Genomic DNA, 21,964 nt, shown 5'->3' on the forward strand with positions numbered 1-21,964 from the left:
ACAACAATCTCCCTTTGGGGGAATCCTTCTCCTGGTGAGAGGGAATTTAGAGTTGGCAAACGCCCCTACTAATCCCTGTTATCCTCATATCGATGCTGCTTATGATTGCTCCATTGTCAGTTTTCTAACCCATTTCATCTCTGCCCAGGTCAGCAAGCTACAACATGTAGTTTCAGTTCAACAAGGATATATAAAACTACACCCGACCATGGAAAATATCACTCATCCTTGAAAGGACAGGCTTGAGACTAGCAAGAGGGGGAGGCCCAATGCCCCTCACCATCCCAGTTCAGCAGAAAGTAGACAGACCTCGATGCCCCTATTCCCAAAGAATTGGGCCTGTCATATCTTGCGGGGGAAATGTTAGATAGTTACAGTAGGAAAAAGGAGTCCAAAATGGTGGTGGCTGAAGGACAAAGAAAGGAAAAGTCCACAAAAATGGAACAGAAGAAAATGCGAGAACTGGAGTGGGAACCTCAGGTGAAACAAACAGCCCTCCTGGCTAGCCAGTTTACATAGGGCAGGCTCAGGGGGAGGAGAAAACAACAAATAAAAAGAGGAGCCAAAATTGAGCTCTTCTTTTGGGTTGGCCCACCCTCACGCCTCGGAGCATGTATTTTCCTTGCTTGCTAAGTATAACTGAGCTATAACACTGGTCTGCCAAATAAAACTGAGCTGGTCCACTGTTTCAAATTTTTGCTGTGATGAGACAGAACTGAGGAAATTACACACTCCCCCAACAACTCTTACACAATTTTGTCCTCCTGACGAATATTCAGAGTACCACCTCATTTCGTACTGCCAGTACTAACTGCTCTGAAATGTAGCCTCTATGGTTTTATAGATCCAAATTCATGTAAATAACTCAAGCTTCAATTTGTTCCTATTTTTCTCTGTTATTTTCAGTATGGAAATTGTTCCCTTTCATAAAGAAGGACATAAAATAGAAACAAAGCCATTTAGCTGCATATGGCATACATTAATATTATTCCTTCTGCCCAAGAAACTCCCATCCTTTTTTTAAAAAACTCTGAACATAATTGAAAACCTATTTTACTTTATTAATTTATGGAGTATTTTGAACTCCAGCTATGTGATAAGATTATTACTACAATAGTTTTTTAGTTAATTTATTTGAATCAATATAAACATATGCTGTTATGTTATTCGAGTAGCCTTTTAAGAAATGTGAACATTCCTTATGTAAAATAAAATGTTTTCTGCTCTAAACTCTACCAGTAAACAAGCCTTTTCCAAATGCAGATTTCTGAGCGCAGGTGAAATAAAGCCAGCTATTTGGAAGCCATCAGCTGCTTCCTTTCTGGTAAGTGCTGAGGAGTTGAGGGGATGTGTGAGGCGGCCATCAGACAGATTTGCCATCTCTTATGTTAAACAAGGAACAAGTGTGTAAACAACAAAGAAAGCGGGATTGGCCCCAGATAGCTAGATGCATATGAAAGAGATTATTTCAGCAAGCCCAGATGCTGGCATCTTCTCATACATTGAAGACTGCTAAATCTCTTCATGTGAGAGGTTTACTTTTTCTTAATTAAGAGTAATCTTTTAATATTCAGATTACCTGCTCCCTGTTGCAAACTTGTATATAGCCTGGCTCCTCCCCTGCCTCCTTGGAGGTAGCTCTCTTGGGGTCGCCTGAAATACTGTCTCTTGGGCTCAAGTCTTGACATTCCCACTGAATAAAATCTCACTCTCAACTTTCAGGTTGCACTTTTTTTTTTTTTTTCCAGTCAGCACTTAGTACCAGGAGACACGAAAGTCAGAATGTGGAAGTTTTTATTTGTCACAACAGGTTACCTTCCTAGTTTTAGGGAAGCTGAGCATCAAATCCTTTCACATATCATAGATATTTATGTGCCGTAAAAATGTATTATACATTCAAAGTATCTACATAACAGGAGGTTTTTGAATGGTTCTATATATAACTTCAGTCACTTAATCACAAAACAGTATTTCCCTAGCAGAAACGTCTTGAAAAGCATTCATGAAAGCATTAAAGAGAATTATAGTAGCTTTTATGGTGTCTACCCATTAAACCACCTTCCCTTCCTCTCGTTTTTACTAAGAACTTTGCTGTTGTGAAAGATCAGAATAGATCTTTGTTGCTCTAAAGAAATTTTCAGAGATGTTCTTACTTCAAGGACCTGCCCCCTCATTAATTTCCCAGGAGAGTAACTGTCAGGACTGATTATTTGGCATTTAGTACTTAGTCTTAAAATGCATTCTTATAGGTTTGTATCTTTTCTAGTGAATTATTTATAATTTTCTTGAAATCTAAGGCCATGCCCTGTGCATTTTCACATCCTACACAATAGTACTGAACCAATATAAAAAGGCACTTTGAACATATTCTTTTGAGAAAGAATCATATACATCCCTATGCAGAGAGTGAGAGAGATACATGTTAGATAGCATAAAGATAGGTTAATTTTATTCCAAAACTCTAAGAGATTGAGTAAACCCAACTCTACTGTCATTTCCCCAAGGAAAAAAACACAATGAAATTGAATATTGGGAAAAACAGCGCAGGTAAATTGATGTTTGAGCTTCAGTTTATAAACTGGGATTAAATTATATATATATATTCACTGCCACCCAGGGGTGAACTTTCACTTCAGATGAAATAATAGGATAGTCGAAAGACTCCAGACATTAGGGATCTTGGTTCAGGTAGTTTTATGCATGCGTGCCTGCTAAGTTGCTTCAGTTGTGTCCAACTCTTTTCTACCCTATGGACTATAGCCTGCCAGAATCCTTTGTCCATGGAATTATCCAGGCAAGAATACTGGAGTGTGTTGAGATGCCTTAATTTCATTAGAAAAATATGAGAAAAAGAGAAGCTAATGCTCAGGTCACAGGAAATTTTTGGACCAAATGAGGGTAAATAACTAGCCCAAATCACAAACAACTTGTAAGGAGAAAAGTAAAACCAAAAATATTTATGACTTTTGTGGGATAATTACAAACTTTAATTTTGCCATATATTAGTATCAATGAATTGATGTTCTTTTTTGAGGTTTCATAGTGGTGCTATGCTTATGCTTTTTTTTTAAAAGTGTTTTCTCTTTTAGTGGAAACATTCTAAAGTAATTACTGATAAGCTGATTGTTTTGTTCTTGTATAATCGCTAAGTAGTGTCCAACTCTTTGCTGACTCCATGGCCAGCAGCCCACTAGCCAGGCTCCTCAGTCCAAGGGATTTCCCAGTCAAGAATACTGGAGTGGGTAGCTGTTTGCTTCTCCAGGGGATCTTCCCAATCCAAGGGTCAAACCCACATCTCCTGAATTGACAAGAGAATTCTTACCACTGAGCCACCAAGGAAACTCAATAAGTTGATATGATGCACCAAAATAATAAGAAGAGAAGGAGATAAGTTGCAGGATATTTAAAGCAGTTTGGGCTATAAGTTGATCAACTTTTTAACCAGGTGATGGTAACATGAAGATTCACTATGCAATTCTGTCTATTTTGGTACACATTTGAAATTTTCTGGGAGGTGTTTTTTGTTTTTTAATTTCACCAAGAGATCGCTGAGTGTAGAATTTGACCAGTGAAAACAGAAAGCTTTCTCCATAACTTATTTTGCAGAAATCAGTAGGTGAAGCTGGAAACTATGGAAGAAGAACTTGTAATCGTCACTTGCCTTATAAAATGAACATTGAGGAAATTAACTCAAACATTCTTAAGCACAAGGTAATAAGAGTTGAACCTGCTTTTCAAATTGTGCTTATATTAAATGTTAAACTCATACTGACTTACAAAAAGATTACTAAACAAATATAAAAAGTGAATTGTCAAGACATTATTTAGTAAAACTGCTCTAGAGTGGGATTATTTTCTCTCTTGATGTTTACTAAGTTTTGAATTTTGTAGTACATGGATTTTCTAACATTTCCAAAAAGAGCTCAGGAGTTATTGCCTTGTTGCTAGGTTTTAGGGAACATTAGAGGCCCTACTTTCACTCTTTTTTTTCCTACTCTGACTTGAGTCCTTTAGAAAATTAATTCAGTTTCTTAGCAACCCAGGTGGGTAAAACTTAAATGCACTTTGAGATCTTTTGTAAAGCAAAGGCTAAATGTTTCCTTATAAACTATCTGTTTGTTTAGTCTCATCTGGCTTTGCAGAAAAGATCTTCTGAGACATACTGCCAAAAACAATTTTATTAAAACTTGCAATTTTAAATGGTGAGTTAAGTTACTGATTTTCTAATGAATGCTCCTTTTTTGCGTTTATTTTGAATTATTCCAGTTTGTCAATTTATCTAGGTCTTTTGAATTTGTGTACTTTATGTTAAAATTTATGACATGAACTCATTTATGAGAGAAGCAATCTCTATATATAATATTATAAATGGGAAATCATGAGATATGTTAAGAAGGAGAAAGCTGGAAGTGCTGAATTTCTTTGTAAATCTACAAATGTAAATGAATTCCTGGTCTAAGGAATTCACTGTGATCTTAATAGCAGACTATTTTATAATGTTCTTTGCTTGTTGGCAGCATTTAGGTATCAGGTATATATCTGTATCTCTATCTCTCTGTCTGTCTAGCCTCCCAAATACTTAAGTTTACAAAATTAAACTCATATTTGTGAGCAAAATAAGCTTAAATTTGCATACATTTACTAACCTAAGGAATGCATTAATTTTAAAATCTGATTGTAAAAGCAGATAACAAAAATCTTTTGTGACATTCTAGTAGAAAATATTGAGGAAGAAATTTAAAGTTTATTTTTTATATTGCCACTATTAGATGTTTTCATTATTTAGAAAAAATATAATTAGATTTTTGAGCTTTTAGATACAGTTTCAAAAAAAAATCTGTAATTTCCAGAATTTGGCACATAAAATTATTCCTCTTATCATGGAACCACTTAAAGTTTGCATTTTTGTAAGGCTGAAAAATCATTGAATAAAAGAAATTTCACATGACTCAACCTAAAATATGCAGAACCCTACATAGTGTTTGTAAAAAATAGGTATATTTGACTCAATGTTACAATCTAACTGGTCAGATCTTGGAATTAAGTAACTTTAATACAAGGAACAAGGCAAAATGTAACTCCGAGTTCCACTGCTGTATTCATAAGGAAATATGAACCCTGATAGATCTGGGAAAAAGCTTTTATTGGAGCGGCATTTAAACTAATCCTTAAAACCAGGTGATTTCTTAGATGGAGAATAACTGGGCTTGTTGAATTCAGATTAAACTATTCTATTATTTCCAGTGAGACATTTTTTGCAAAGTACAGCTTCTGTAATATCAACATTTACCACTAAATCTTTGACTAAATGAGATTACTAGTTTATTTTTTGTTACTTTCTAAACCTCACATCTTATGACCATATTTCTCTATGCCTTAGTTTTTTCCACATAACATGAGGAGTATAATGTGATATTGCCATCACAAGCTTCAATCATTCAACTAGATCTCCAGTTGATTTCTGTCTGCTGGGGTATCCCGGGACAACAGTTGAGGGAGGAGGCAGATGGGCCACCCCTACCCCAAGGGTAAAGCAATTAGAGGTTAATTCCCTATGGGCTGAAACTCCAAGATGAAAATAACAGGACAATTGAGGGATGAGCCTGGACCCTAGAGATGCATGCAAACACGTGGGAGGATCCTGAGATATACCAAATATGGACAGTGAACCAGACAAATCAAAATGACTTGCCAAAGGAAACCTGGAAGAAATGTCCCATAAAAGTAATTCAAACTGCCGTGAGGGTGTGACTCAGCCCCTCTCTCTCTCCCTGAGTCTGCCCTTGTGTCTTTCCACGCATTGTTTTTATTGTTCAGTTGATAATTTTTGTCCATCTCTGTGACTCCATGGACTGCAGCACGCCAGGCTTCCCTGTCCATAACCAACTCCCAGAGCTTACTCAAACTCATGTCCATAGTGTCAGTGATGCCATCCAACCATCTCATCCTCTGTCGTCCCCTTCTCTTCCTGCCTTAAATCTTTCCTAGCATCAGGGTCTTTTCCAGTGAGTTGGTTCTTCACATCATGTGGCCAAAGTATTGAAGCTTCAACTTCAGCATCATCCAATTCATCCAGTGAATATTCAGAATTGATTTCAATTATACTCTTTTATTCCTCTTAATAAATACTTTACTTATTTCAGTACTTTCCATCTTTGTGGGAATTCTTTTCTGCAAAGCTGAAGGGCCAGGGCCCTTGTCACTGACCATTGATCTAGTGGCTAGGATCTGGTGCTTTCACTGCTATTTCCCAGCCACAATATCCTGGGAACCAAAGCCTTGCTCCAAGCCATTGCTGACCGAGGCCACTCGAGATCACAGTGATATATGCTAACACATGATTCGTATATCACAGAAGCTTAATTTTAATGCATATTATTCTTTTGAATAATATGTAACAATAACTTCATAATATAAGGACACAATGAAGTATCATACAAATTGAAGATAATTTATCCCTGGTTTATATATTGCATAGTTACAGTTTTTGGTAGCCAGGAAGCCCCAGACATATACAGAGACAGAAATGAGCAGTAGTGGCAAGAAGATAACAGATGAGCTTGTGTCTACTCTCAGCTACCTAGTCAAAAAGAAGTCTAGACCTCACTGCATTCTCCAGTTAGAGCTTCTTAATCTTTTGACTGTCCAGCTCTCTTACTACCATGATACTTGTTTTCCATATCGATTAGACCTATTCTTATTCTTCCAGTTTATAAACTTCCTGGTTAGCTTCTTCCTAGCTGTACATCCTGGTGAGACACTTTGCTGTCTCACTTACCTACACCTTCAACCTCCATGTCTTTTCGTGGCTGCTGCTGCTGCTGCTAAGTCACTTCAATCGTATCCGACTCTGAGCGACCCCATAGATGGCAGCCCATGGCAGCTGATTACAAACCCCTGGCCATGAATCAATACTCTCATGTCTTTGCTCATGTAACCAGATTTCTGAGCCCTGCAGGAGATGGGTATATTTACAATTTTAGTCAAGACTGAGCCTTCGGTGTGCCTCAGAAATTAAAAAATACATTTCAACAGAAATGTGAAGGATCATAGGTGAGGCAAGAGACTTATAAAAGAAGGCATGAACTGGGAACAAATTAACCACTGACTGTCAAGGGCTTATTTTCATCATCTCCTAGTGAGTGGGTGGGTCAGTGTTGAAGTCACATTAGCCAGATTCAGAAGCACCCAACGTGAAAACAACATGCAAATTTATTAGTTTATGAGAAAAATAAACCAAACTAACTCGTATTTTCTTTCCAGTTCACTGTCTTCCAGTAGACTACTGTGCATATGAAACCAGATGATCATCTAAGATTGATTTGGTTAAAGTTAGATAAGAATAATAAATAATTATTGGTTATATAGTTAAATGGACCAGGTTATAAAAAGTTATGCATAGATATGAGAAGGGAAATAAAAATACCAATTATTAGCCAGCGTGCCCTCCCCTCTGGAAGAATCTTGGAAGGATATGGCCAACTTTCAAACTCTCACCCTTTCTCTTTTAACTTCCTTTATTTACAAACCCTTTTAATTTCTATGCAGACATTCCTATTCTTTACTGTATAATAAAGCTATGACAAACCTAGACAGTATATTAGAAAGCAAAGACATCTCTTTGTCGACCAAGGTCAATATAGTCAAACCTATGGTTTTTCCAGTAATCACATATAGATGTGATAGTTGAACCATAAAAAATGTTGAGCACCCTAGAACTGATGCCTTGGAATTATGGTACTGGAGAAGACTCCTTTAGACTGCAAGGAAATCAAACCAGTTAATTTCCTAGGAAATTAACTCTGAATATTCATTGTAAGGACTGATGCTGAAGCTGAAGCCCCAATACTTTGACCACCTGATGGGAAGAGGCAACTCATTGGAAAAGACTCTGATGCTGGGAAAGATCAAAGACAAAAGAAAAGGGCAGCAGAGGATGAGATGTTTGGATACCACCACTGTCAATGTGGTGGTGGGACTATTTGGACATGAATCTGAGCAAACTCCGGGAGATAGTGAAAGGCAGGGAAGCCTGGCATGCTGCAGTCCATGGGGTCGCAAAGAATCAGAAATGATTTAAAAACTGAACAACTGCATAATATAGAAACATGAAATTAAGATATTTTAAGTTATATTTTTAGCATTGCTTCAGTTCAGTTCAGTTGAGTCGCTCAGTCGTGTCCGACTCTCAAACCCCATGAATCGCAGCATGCCAGGCCTCCCTGTCCATCACCAACTCCCGAAGTTCACTCAGACTCACGTCCATCGAGTCAGTGATGCCATCCAGCCATCTCATCCTTGGTCGTCCCCTTCTCCTCCTGCCCCCAATCCCTCTCAGCATCAGAGTCTTTTCCAATGAGTCAACTCTTTGCATGAGGTGGCCAAAGTACTGGAGTTTCAGCTTTAGCATCATTCCTTCCAAAGAACACCCAGGGCTGATCTCCTTCAGAATGGACTGGTTGGATCTCCTTGCCGTCCAAGGGACTCTCAAGAGTCTTCTCCAACACCACAGTTCAAAAGCATCAATTCTTCAGCACTCAGCCTTCTTCACAGTCCAACTCTCACATCCATACATGACCACAGGAAAAACCATAGCCTTGACTAGACGGACCTTAGTCGGCAAAGTAACGTCTCTGCTTTGGAATATACTATCTAGGGTGGTCATAACTTTTCTTCCAAGAAGTAAGCATCTTTTAATTTCCTGGCTGCAACAACCATCTGCAGTGATTTTGGAGACCAAAAATATAAAAGTCTGACACTGTTTCCACTGTTTGCCCATCTATTTCCCATGAAGTGATGGGACCAGATGCCATGATCTTCATTTTCTGAATGTTGAGCTTTAGGCCAACTTTTTTCACTCTCCACTTTCACTTTCATCAAGAGGCTTTTTAGTTCCTCTTCACTTTCTGCCATAAGGGTGGTGTCATCTGCATATCTGAGGTTATTGATATTTCTCCCAGCAATCTTGATTCCAGCTTGTGTTTCTTCCAGCCCAGCATTTCTCATGATGTACTCTGTATAGAAGTTAAATAAGCAGGGTGACAATATACAGCCTTGACGTACTCCTTTTCCTATTTGGAACCAGTCTGTTGTTCCATGTCCAGTTCTAACTGCTGCTTCCTGATCTGCATACAGATTTCTCAAGAGTCAGGTCAGGTGTTCTGATATTCCCATCTCTCTCAGAATTTTCCACAGTTTATTGTGATACACACAGTCAAAGGCTTTGGCATAGTCAATAAAGCAGAGATAGATGTTTTGCTGGAACTCTCTTGCTTTTTCCATTATCCAGCGGATGTTGGCATTTTGATCTCTGGTTCCTCTACCTTTTCGAAAACCAGCTTGAACATCTGGAAGTTCACAGTTCACGTTTTGCTGAAGCCTGGCTTGGAGAATTTTGAGCATTACTTTACTAGCATGTGAGATGAGTGCAATTGTGCAGTAGTTTGAGCATTCTTTGGCATTGCCTTTCTTTGGAATTGGAATGAAAACTGACCTTTTCCAGTCCTGTGGCCACTGCTGAGTTTTCCAAATTTGCTGGCATATTGAGTGTAGCACTTTCACAGCATCATCTTTCAGGATTTGAAATAGCTCAACTGGAATTCCATCACCTCCACTAGCTTTGTTCATAGCGATGCTTTCCAAGGCCCATTCGACTTCACATTCCAGGATGTCTGGCTCTAGATTAGTGATCACATCATCATGATTATCTGGGTTGTGAAGATCTTTTTTGTACAGTTGGAAATGCTAAACCTACATCCTATATCCACATTTTGTTAATTGGTATAGTACTTTAATGATTAACTTATTTTGCAGTAATTTTGTAGAGATTGTAAGTGGCTCCCTATTCATCAAATCACCTTTATTTTTATTATATTATTGAGCAACAGAGGATAATATATTTTTGAACACTTGAGGGAATTTCTACTCTTCTCACTCAGATATTAAGTACCACTCTTTTTCGTCTCTGTTCAGCTTAAAAAAAATGTAGTAAGAATCCTCAACAGAAGATCTAGCCTTCTGATAGACTTTCAAGTGTACAATACAATACTGTTAACATAGTACACCATCGTACAGCAGACCTCTAGAACTTATTCGACTGGTATAACTGAAACATTATACCTGTTGAATACCAGTTCCTCATTCTTCCTCCGCACCAAGCCCTGGCAACCACCATTCTACTCTCCATTTCTGTTTGACTATTTTAGATTTCTTCATATAAGTGAAATCATGCAGTATTTGTCCTTCTGTGACTGGCTTGTTTCATTTAGTATAATGACCTCCAAGTTCATTCATCTTGTTGCACATGGCAGAATTTCCTTTATTTTTAAGGCCAATATTTTCTGTATATACAGCATGTTCTTCATCCATTTGTTAGTTTGCCACCTCCTCAGGAGCTGCCCAGGTGTAATCTGAACCTGGGCCCTGTACATGGAAGGCAAGGAAAGACCAAAGACAGAGGTAGACCATTGCAGATAGGGAGGTAGGCAGGTTTAAGAAGCAAAGGAACTTACATATGTGGCTTTTCTTGGGCAGCTGCAAGACAAGTAGATCTCTGCACTGGTTCCCCACTCTCTGCCTGAATCTTGAAAGTTTATAGAGAGGACTTCTCTGGTTCCCAGGGGTCTGCCCTGGTGGCTCAGAGGTTAAAGCGTCTGCCTGCAACGTGGGCGGGAGACCTGGGTTTGATCCCTGGGTCTGGAAGATTACCTGGAGAAGGAAATGGCAACCCACTCCAGTATTCTTGCCTGGAAAATCCCATGGACAGAGGAGCCTGGTGGGCTACAGTCCACGGGGTCGCAAAGAGTCAGACACAACTGAGCAAATTCACTTTCCCTGGTTAAAGTCACGTATGCTGTCCAGATAGCCTCAGCAACACAGTGCTATCTCAAGGCTGTTTCCTTGGATCAGGAAACTCAAGCGAGGCACGCACTCTAAGGACAAGGAGGGGATGAGGGACCTCCAGTTGCCGCTGAGTCATTGAGTTTTTGTCACTGAGTTTTGGGGCAGTTTGTTAAAAAGCATTATTATAGCAAAAGCTGACTTAGCCACAGGCCTATACTTTGAGTTATATAGTGGACATATATTTTGCTTAAACCTACTTATTATTATAACTTCTTTCCATAAACTGTTCCTCCTCTTGTATTTCTTATCTTGGTTAAGAAATTTTGTGGTGTCTTTGATTTGTTAAAATGATGTGTCATAAAAGACCTTTGGTGATATAACCACAACTGATTTTTTTCCATCTTTTTATTTTGCTACCTCTTTACATACATATGCTATGTTTTTCCTGCACATGCCTCTTGCTTTTCTCTCAATGGATCATAGTCATTTAAAAAATATTTATATTAGAAGTTGAAAAACAATTATCATTTTATTTTACAAAATATTTATTATTTATTTTTTAAGTTGACATTGTCAGTGTTTCTCCAAAGTAGCTTTTCTTTATTCTCAATTTCAAATTACTGCATAATAGCATTTAGAATCTTGAAGTTTCTCTGTTTTGCTGTTTTTATCAAACAGCATAAAATTTTAGCACAAGAGGAAGAAAGTCGTACCTACCTCAGACCCTTATTTCCTGGGCACCAGCATTATTTATTTGCACTTAGCCAGATAAATTTTGTTTGATTTTTATCCCTCTTTCCATGGAGATTTCAGATTCATTGGCATTGTCTACTATCATATTAGACACTCAATTGTGACCAACTCTTTGTGATCTCAGGGACCGTAGCCTGCCAGGCTCCTCTGTCCATGGGATTCTCCAGGCAAGAATACTGGAGTGGGTAGCCATTCCCTTCTCCAGGAGATTTTCCCAACCCATAGACTGAACCTAGGTCTTCTGCATTGCAGGCAGATTCTTTACATTCACTAAATCCTGGAATTGTGCCAACCATTTCCTTGTCACAGATCAACAAAGAGGAAATCCGTGATTCTTTGCTGCTGCTGCTAAGTTGCTTCATTCGTGTCTGACTCTGTGCGACCCCATAGACGGCAGCCCACCAAGCTCCCCCGTCCCTGGGATTCTCCAGGCAAGAACACTGGAGTGGGTTGCCATTTCCCTTCTCCAGTGCATGAAAGTGAAAAGTGAAAGTGAAGTTGCTCAGTCTTGTCTCACTCTTCACTACCCCATGGACTGCAGCCTACCAGGCTCCTCCGTCCATGGGATTTCCAGGCAAGAGTACTGGAGTGGGTTGCCATTGCCTTCTCCAGTTCTTATCTATAGATCCCAATAGTAGAACCTGAAAGTTGCTCAGTCACTTCCAATTCTTTGTGACCCGATGGACTATACAGTCCAAGGAATTCTCCAGGCCAGAGTACTAGAGTGGGTAGCCTTTCCCTTATCCAGGGATCTTCCCAACCCAGGGATCTAACTCAGGTATCCCACATTGCAGGTGGATTCTTTACCAGCTGAGCCACAAGGGAAGCCCAAACTGGAGTGGGTAACCTATCCCTTCTCCAGGGGATCTTCCAGACCCAGGAATTGAACCAGAGTCTCCTGCATTGCAGGTGGATTCTTTACCAACTGAGCTGTGAGGGAAGCCCAATACACTTATCATGGTTTAGATGGCCACAGATACCTCAGAAATAGCTTCTGACAAGATTTACACACTGTCTGTGCTTTGGTGAAATGCTATTTCCTTACTTTACCCCCCGACTTATTTCTTCTTATTCTTCAAGTTCAGTGCAAATGATAACTTTTCTTTCAATGTCATTTCTATTTTTCTGATAGAGCTAGCTATGCACTCCCCCAGGCCTCTCTTAACATTATTGTAATATCTATCATATTACATAGGCTTTATTTTTTATCTTCATTCATAAAACTCTTGTGGTATCTATCATATTACATAGGTTTTATTTTTTGTCTTCATCCCTTTCTCCCAATTTCTCTCACTTTTTTACGGATATGGATTTAAGTTAATTGTTTTGAATTCCTAGCCCCTAGCTCAGTAACTGCTTTGAAAAACATGTTGAATAAATACTTGCAGCCACCACAATACTTTCTTCACCTCTACACACACTCCCTATCATGTCTGAGCTTTTTTTTTTCCCTGCTTCATAAATCTTTTAGAGCTTACCCTGGCCAAGAGAGAAAATATCTGATACACCGTTGCTAGAGTGGCATACTTCACCAGTTCCCATATCTGTTGCAGATTTCAACCTGTGAAAACGCCCCTGTGTCCCAGACAGGTAGGAGAAGCAGGGATACTGCAGAGAGGCTGCACTGTCTCATGCAAGATCACAACTCCAAATGGAAAATAAATGCACTGCAACCACCACAATCTGAAGTAAAAGTCAACATTTGGGAAATAAAGCCTCCTGATTTTAGTTATAAACTGTATACATCTTTGAGGCTTGCAGAAAAGCCATCAAGGACCATCATGGAAGAAGAAAGAAGAAAAATCCCTGATTTTCCAGGAAAAATGGTTCACCTTCCCAGCCTAAGGAATCCTCCCAAGAAGGCTATATCTCCTAAATTTATAACTACATTTCCACGTCTGGATTCACATAAAGCAAAGTTAATGTTTGTGGAGAGTGGAAAATATCCAAATGGTGTATACCTCAATCCAAAACCACATGACTTTCGACAGGTACAAAAAAAGCATTTGATTCTAAATAACTTAAAACAGGTATAGGGAAAATATATTATTTTTATTCATGTCTTAACTATAACAACTATTATGTGAATAAAAACAGTATATGAGAATATCAAGTGTATAAAGTTGGAGCAGTATTTCTCATGGAACAATACAATTCAAATTCAGCAATAAATGAATGGCAAAGGAAAGACAAGACCCTGGTTGATGTTTCTGACGGGGTTTTATCTGCTGAAAGGGATGACCAGTTTAGGGATGGCTTTAGAAAGCCATTCAAGAAAGGGTTCAAGAAGATCTTGGACTGAAGTATGTTTGGAAAACTGACTCCAGGAGTTTACTGTCTAGTAATGAATCAATCATGGAACAAAGGGATGAGTGAGTGAAAATTGACAAACAAGGGATATTGTATTACTTCAAAGAGTCTTTCTAATGGTTTGGAGTCTTTCTAATATTTTGAATAATATATGAGCAAGAATTTCTAATTTAAAATTGTGGTGGGAAATAAGTATTTAAGGAGATGTGATTAGGTCAAAATATAATTCCATTAGACCATGAATATATCCTATAATTCACATAAATATGACTCTTGCTAGGTAAAGAGAGAAGCAATAGGACTGATAATACCAGAAAATCTAAAAAAGGAAAAAAGGAAAAAGCTTATTCCAGTGAGAAAATATAGGAAAACAGTTAAGAGCACTGAGTATCCTAGTTCTCTTACTTTCTAATACTTTTGTACAAGTTGTTAAGCCTCTCTCCTTGTACATTGGAATAAAAATACTTTATGTTTTATATGGTTATTTTAAGTAATGAAGGAGACAGTTATATATAAATTTCTTACAACAAAGTTGGAAATATTGAGGTACTCAATAAAAGTGAACTTTTAGGAGCTATTAGGATAAAAGTTGGGCAATTCAGAAAGCTTTGATCTATAACCTTATTTACTTATCCATCTAAATGCTTATGTTTGTAGTAAATGAAACATATTACGTTTGTAAATGAGGGGAGGTCAATTAAATATCAAGTGCAATTGGTTTATTTAATTTAAATTAATTTTAATTATTTAATTTATGATTTATGGGGCTGCAAAGAGTCGGACACAAATGAGCGATTGAACTGAACTGAACTGAAAATTAGAATGGCATGACTTGGAGAAATAAAAGTTCAAGGAATGAGGAACTTTTAAAAAAGTTCTATTGGAGTATAGTTGATTTATAATGTGTTCGTTTCAGCTGTATAGCAAAATGAGTCAGTTATATATAATATACATATATTCATTCTTCTTTAGATTCTCTTCTCATATAGGTCATTGAGAAGAGTTTCCTGTGCTATCAGTAGGTTCTTATTAGTTTTCTATTTTATATATGGTAGTGTGCATATGTCAATCCCAATCTGGGACTTTTAAATTTTATGTCAATTAATTTGCTTTTTAAGAGTGAATGCAGGGAGCAAGATATAAATTATACAACCACCAGATGTCAGTATTGTTACAGCTTTAAACAGCGGACAATTTTTTTCTAAACTTGGCTTCACATTGGATTTGATGAAAGACAAAAAATTTTGTATTAAGGAGTTTCCTTTGGGACTTTTAATATTTTATTATTTGCTGTGGCAGGACTAGAAACACTAAGAAGAGAACCTCGTCTAACTTCTGGATCACAACCCAAGTTCATTCTTCTTTGTGCCACACTGATTTAGCTTTCAAGCAGAGACGGAGAAGGCAATGGCACCCCACTCCACTACTCTTGCCTGGAGAATCCCATGGATGGAGGAGCCTGGTGGGCTACAGTCCATGGGGTCGCTAAGAGTCGGACACGACTGAGCGACTTCACTTTCCCTTTTCACTTTCATGCATTGGAGAAGGCAATGGCAACCCACTCCAGTGTCCTTGCCTGAAGAATCCCAGGGAGGGAGGAGCCTGGTGGGCAGTAGTCTCTGGGGTCGCACAGAGTCGGATGAGACTGAAGTGACTTAGCAGCAGCAGAGACGTTTGTGTTGTTTTATTTGATTAGATTCTGGGAAGTGTACAAATTCTATTTTAGTTCATATTGGTGCATTTAAGCCATATTAAAAAAACTTTGTTTTATAATATACTAAAAACAATGAATATATATTCAGTCTCAGCAAATCATTTTTAGCTTTATTCAACATTTTTTCCTATTGCCTGAAATAAATTCAGCTCTAGAAATAAAACATGTAATTCTGTTTGCATTTGAGATTGTGTTGCTAAATTCTGAATAGATTCTTTTTATATTATCCTGTTTAAAATATCTTTTCTAAATTATTCACAGAAGGATAAGTGAAGTTCTCACGCCATCATAAAAAGAACTGGTTAAACACTGTCTGGAATCTTGGATTATTACATCAACTGTTCATATGCAGGTTTTAAATGCTACAACAAAATCCTCAGAATACATTTTACTGGTGAAATATTTAATATTTGGAGAAACCGAATTCCAAGTAGAATGTTAGCAATAAGAATATTTCTTAGTAATAGCACAATCTTCTCTTTACATGTCTAGACTGAACGTAATTTACCAAATTTTGTGACAACTTATGAAAAGGATCCTTTTGGATTAAAATTTAAGTCACAACACTTAAGTACGGGTAAGTTATTATTATAAAGTTATAAACATGGCAAACATAAGCTTTCTGCATTATATCTTAACAGGAATATTTAAAAAGGCAAGTAATTAAAAATATTTTTTATGTATCACCTTTAATGATACAGTAAATTTTTTAAATTCTCAGTTCATTGATGGCAAAAATCCATATGCTTTGTTATCCACAACTTTTAATATATTACAAAAAATTACTAAAAATTGAGTTGTAACTCAGTGTGTTCTGTGTGGAGAACCAATGAGTTAAAATAGATTCCAGAAGCAAGATGCATAGCTTTGAATCCTGGCCTCACTGCCCTAAATTACCTAAGCTGTCTATATCTTGGTTTCCTTACCTATAAATGGGAATGATAATAGTTGAATTTACATCATAAAATTTTTGTGAGCATTGAATCACTGGGTCTCCTGCAAGGCTGGCATATTCTTTATCATTTGAGCCACCAGGGAAGCCCATACGTATATAAAGCACCGGGTATATAATGTATGTAAAGCATATGCTGTCTAGCACATGGTAATATACATACCATTAGTGTTATTATGGTGCCATTTGTATGGTGTTTATGCAGACTTAATCTGTATAATCCAGTATTTTTATATGGATAAGGCTAATACATACTGTATTTACTATTATAATTACATATCAATTATAAACCAATAAGGGGTTAACAATGGTTGTTTCTGGATAGTAGGCTAATGGTTGAATTTTATTTTCTTCTTTTCAAAATGAGTAGCAAATAGTTTTATAATTGTAAAATTAATTTATTTGCAAATAATGTACACATTTTAGCATGGATTAAATTTAAAAGACCTTGTCTAGGTACATAATTGAACCTAATTAGATTAGTACACCTCAAATTTCCTCGTGTCTAAGTCACTATGGAAGGAAACACCAAAAATATTTTATAAGACCAAGTCTTTGATGTTAGGAAATATCTAAGTCAAATATAAGGTAGAATGCAAAATATGCCCTTCAAGTCAAAACCACTAATGAGAAAAAAATTTTTAAAGAGGTCCCCAAAGAAATAAAATAAGGTAGGATTTGAATTGATGTTTGGAGAAGGTCAAAATTAATTCTAGCAGAAATAGTAGAAAGGATAAACAATTTTTAATTTAGATTTGCACCTATACATTGCCCAGCAATTTACTGCTCCTGGGTCCTGAGCTCCAAAAATGAGACCATCTTGTGAGAGACCTCATGAACAAAAAGACTCATGTCACTGCTAAGTTTCTCATTTGTCTTCCTGTCTCTAGTAAGTGGATGCCCATTGCGGAAAAATGGTCAACAGAACAGTACAGAAAGACTTATCACCTACAAGCCTCGTGAATGCACCTGGGATTCAAAGCTAATTTTACCAAAAACCCCTTGGCCCGTTAAATCTGCTTCATACACAGTGAGTTTGCCTCTTTTTCCATAGCTGTTGTGGTTTGTATATATGGCGTTGTTGTTAACAGTTGCTTTAATGCAGGAATTTTTCATTTGTTATAGTGAAAGATATGCCTATCTTTAAAAGTGAAGCATTCAGATTTCTGCTTTTACTTAAAATGCAAACAACGGATTATCTAGTATTTGAGGTTTTGGCTTTTTTTTTTTCTTTCTTTTATCAAAGATAGTTGACATGGTGGATTGAAGCCTAAATGTTGTGGAAAATCTTTCCCAAATTTACTCCCACTTTTTTTGGAGCAGCCCATTTTCAGTGTATTGCACTCAAACAAGGCCTGACAAGAAGGCTCTCCCAAACACTCTGAAAAAGATGCTGAAACACATTTTATGCCTCAGATTCTTCCTTTAGGCTTCTTTGAATAGTCTTGCATGTACAAACAGAACAAGATGCGTGTTTGGCCTATGGAGCAAGTTTTTAAAGCCAAAGATTATTAAATACCAATTTTTTAAAAGATAAATGAAAATTAAAGTTGATATATGCTTGCTTTCACTAACTTCCTTTGTACCATCTTCCTTAAGAGACACAGAAGGCAGCGAGATGCATACAGTGCGTTTATGGATCGTGTGGAAGAAAAGTTTAATAAGGCATGCAAGAACAATGGGCAAAAATTTTAAGATTTCTTGTTGAATAGTTAGATTAACTCTTTAGAATTACTACTCATATGACTGTTTTCACTGCTATGTACTTTATCCTACAGAAGCTCTACTATCACAGGAATTATAAATGAAGTATTTGTGTTGTGCTTAAATCATTTTAAGAATCCAGTTTCTTAATCAAATAATCATGATTTTTCCTAGATTTCAGCATCATTCTGGAAAACTCCACATTGATCATGCTACAATTCCAAATTCCATAAACACTATTGGTGCCAGCCAACTCCCCTCAGTCTTTATTATTCCAGAGAATTTGTGCTTAACTTTCAAAGGCCAGCATCTGTATCTCCTTGCCCAAGGGCTATCTCTGGCTGTGGAGCTGACCACAACAGGTCCTTGTGCCCATTGGCTTTATATCTCCTAGCAGCAGCCCTCAGGCAAGAACTGAGATGGTTGTTTTACAGTGTTCCCCAGGGATCCCCAAGGGGGTTCAACTCCTGTTGTCTCAGTAATTATTTACCCTTTGTTGACTTCCCTGCTTTTCCTTTATCACCTGCCCAGGTTCTTACCTTCATCTGAGGAATTACATGATTTCATTAGAATCTTTGAAGTGTCTCCTTCTGCCAGTTTCCTCTCTTGTAGGCACCTTTGGTCCCTTTGCTCTATAAATGATGACTCTGGCCCCTCTGAACTGGCTTCTTCCTCCAAGGAACCAGAATGGATATTCTGCAGTGCTTCCCCTCAAAATAATGATGTTTACTTCTTTAAAAAGGCCTTCAGAATTTTAATCATTTACTTAATTTGGATGGAATGGAGTGTGAGAGTAGCAGGTCTTGCCCGTCCACCTTTTAAAAAGCCCTGTAGGAATAAGTCTGTTAGCAGCTTCTCTGTGAAACATAGGAGTACTTATTTCCTTGTGTTCTCTGCTTTGGGGCTTTTGCCTCCTTTCAAGATAACAGGAAGCATCCCATTTCCACACTCTGTTAACACTTGTATTCCTTGCCTCAGTGAACTCTACCTCCTATCACCTGAGATCCTGGGCACACCGGCTCTCTAATTCCTCAGGGGGTTTCAGCCATTTCAAGGCAGTCATCCTCCCAACAGCCTTCCTCTGGTCTCCCCTCCACGCCTCCCAATCGCAGTCTTATTTAAATACCCCTGTCCATCAGTGGCAACCCACTCCAGTGTTCTTGCCTGGAGAATCCCAGGGATAGGGGAGCCTGGTGGGCTGCCGTCTGTGGGGTCACACAGAGTCGGACATGACTGAAGTGACTTAGCAGCAGCAGTCCATCCAGGCACCAACATTACCCAGAGCATACCTCTATCTAGCATAGCTTTTTTAAAAAATTAAAGTAACCCCTGGTGGCTCATTGGTAAAGAATTTGCCTGCTGATGCAGGAAATGCGGGTTCAATCCCTGGGTCAGGAAGATCCCCTGGAGAAGGAAATGGCAACCCACTTCAGTATTCTTGCCTGGGAAATCCCGTGGACAGAGGAGCCTGGCGGACGACAGTCCATGGGGTTACAAAGTCGGACGTGACATAGCAACTAAACAACAACAAAAACATAGTTGAAGTATAATATTGTATGTTTCAGGTGTACAACATAACGATTCACAGTTTTAAAAGTTATAGTTCATTTATAGTGATTATAAAATATAGGCTATATTCCCTGTGATATGCAATATATCATTGTAGCTTATTTATTTTATACATAGTAATTTGTACCTCTTACTCCCTAACTCCACTATTGCTCCTCCCCAGTTCTCTCTCCCTTTTGGTAAACACTAGTTCTCTATAAGTCCGTTTCTTTTTTGCTATATTTGCTAGTTTGTTTTATTTCTTAGATTCCACACGTAAGTGATATCATACACTATTCGTCTTTCTCTGTCTGACTAATTTCACTTAGCATAATACGCTTCAAGTCCCTCCATGGTGTTGCAAATGGCAATTTTCAACTTTTTCTTTTTTATGGATGAGTAGTATTTCATTGCATCTGTATAGTGGTGGTTTAGTAGCTAAATTGTGTCCAACTCTTGCAACCCCATGGACTGTAGCCCACCAGGCTCCTTTATCCATAAGATTTTCCAGGCAAGAATACTGGAGTAGATTGCCATTTCCTTCTCCAGTGGATCTTCTTGACCAGGGATCAAACGCAGGTCTCCTGCACCGCAGGCAGATTTTTTACCAACTGAGCTACCAGGGAAGCCTATATATATATATATATATATACATACACTACGTCTTCTGTATTTATTCATTTGCTGATGCATGCTAAGGTTGCTTCCTTATTTTGGCAATTATAATTAATGCTACTATAAACATTAGGGTGAATATATATTTTAAATTAATGTTTGGGTTTTTTGAGGATATATACCCAAGAGTGGAACTGCTGGGTCATTTGGTAATTCTAATTTTAGTTTTTTTAGAAACCTTCATAATGTTTTCCACAGTGGCTGCACCATTTTACCATTCTCACGAACTGAGTACAAGGGTTCCTTCCCTTTCTATTCTCGCCAACATTTGTTATTCATGTTCTTTTTGATGATAGCCATTCCAACAGATATGTACATGCTTATAAGTTATGCACTGCTTCTTTTTCTAACTAAGTAGTAAAAAACAGGGTCTTGTCTGATTTTGTTTTGTAGGTGTGTGTGCCTGGAATGTAGTACTCTGAAACTTTGGTCATTGAATAAATGTAGGAAACTGGGATGAGTGTCATTGTAACACATGGATATAGATTACCAGGAATTAGAAATAAAGTGGTCTGTTTTGTTACACTCCTCAGCACTCTGCCATCTTCCTGTGGCTGATGGAGGAGATGCTTAACTGTGTGAGATAGGACATATGTATGAGTCCTTGATTTTTGCATCCTTTAGTAGTTTTTTTACAAATCAAACTCAGCAATGTGCAATCACTTTCTTAGACATAACTTCACTCAATTCTTTCCAGAGCATGCAATGTTTAGTTGGGTATTACTATTATTGCAATTTTATAAACCTGGAAACTGAAGTCCCATTAGAAATTTAATGTTCATAACACTTATAAATGATGTCACTGCAAAACACTCACAATGAGTGGCAGATCACGGTAGCATGTGCATCCTTTCTGATAAATAACCCCAAATAAATTTGCTTGGCTGACACAGTATAGTTCTTATTCCACATCACAGTGGTAGCCCTGTTCAAGGAGTCATTTGTATTATCATGGAGGTATGAACTTGGTCTAGATGGATAGCTCTATAATGAGTTAAGAGGACTGAACAGATGACAGCTACCATTTGCAGTCAAGTTTCTGGCTCTGGGAGTGATACATCAGGTATACCTCACCATTTACAGAAGCTAATTCAGGAAAATCTGCCTCACATGTCTCCTTTGTTCAATTAGACAGCAGATGAACCAAAACAACATAGCGCTTCCTGAAGTCCTTCCTGAATATTTATTTTCTGTGCATTTCCTTATGAGAACATTAATGGGTTTTGTCATCAACCAGATTAGAGGGAAAAATTAACACATTCTCAGAGGCCAAAAAAATAGTGGTTTTAAAGTTTTAGAACAACAAAATTTTCAAATTAAAAAATTATCTGACTTGAAAGTTCCTTGTTGGAACAGAGATAAGAATACTCATCAGAGTTTTTATTTTGTTTGTGAAAGATCTTTCAACTATAAGTGGAAATGTTGAGAAAACTTATACTTTCTGGTAGTGCCCAAAGTTAAAGACA

The 21,964-nt window shown here is 37.7% G+C and overlaps 1 protein-coding gene across 1 annotated transcript; it reads left to right on the forward strand.

The window, feature by feature from the left end:
• Positions 1-438: 438 nt before the first annotated feature.
• Positions 439-18,266, forward strand: LOC128046896 (uncharacterized). Its single transcript, XM_052639082.1, has 6 exons — positions 439-480; positions 3,607-3,711; positions 13,149-13,586; positions 16,112-16,196; positions 17,462-17,601; positions 18,171-18,266. Exons 1-6 carry the CDS (start codon positions 439-441, stop codon positions 18,264-18,266), a joined length of 906 nt encoding a protein of 301 aa, XP_052495042.1.
• Positions 18,267-21,964: the final 3,698 nt, after the last annotated feature.

Source organism: Budorcas taxicolor, chromosome 4 (genome assembly GCF_023091745.1).
Source record: "Budorcas taxicolor isolate Tak-1 chromosome 4, Takin1.1, whole genome shotgun sequence".
Classification (NCBI taxonomy): domain Eukaryota; kingdom Metazoa; phylum Chordata; class Mammalia; order Artiodactyla; family Bovidae; genus Budorcas; species Budorcas taxicolor.

What these genes read in the sequence shown, in the direction of transcription:
- LOC128046896 (XM_052639082.1), top strand. Translation starts at nt 439, where the DNA reads ATGGAACAGAAGAAAATGCGAGAACTGGAGTGGGAACCTCAG. An exon ending in AACTGGAGTGGGAACCTCAG is followed by an intron (nt 481 to 3,606) that starts GTGAAACAAACA and finishes CTTATTTTGCAG; the next exon opens with AAATCAGTAGGTGAAGCTGG. An exon ending in GTCACAACACTTAAGTACGG is followed by an intron (nt 16,197 to 17,461) that starts GTAAGTTATTAT and finishes TCCTGTCTCTAG; the next exon opens with TAAGTGGATGCCCATTGCGG.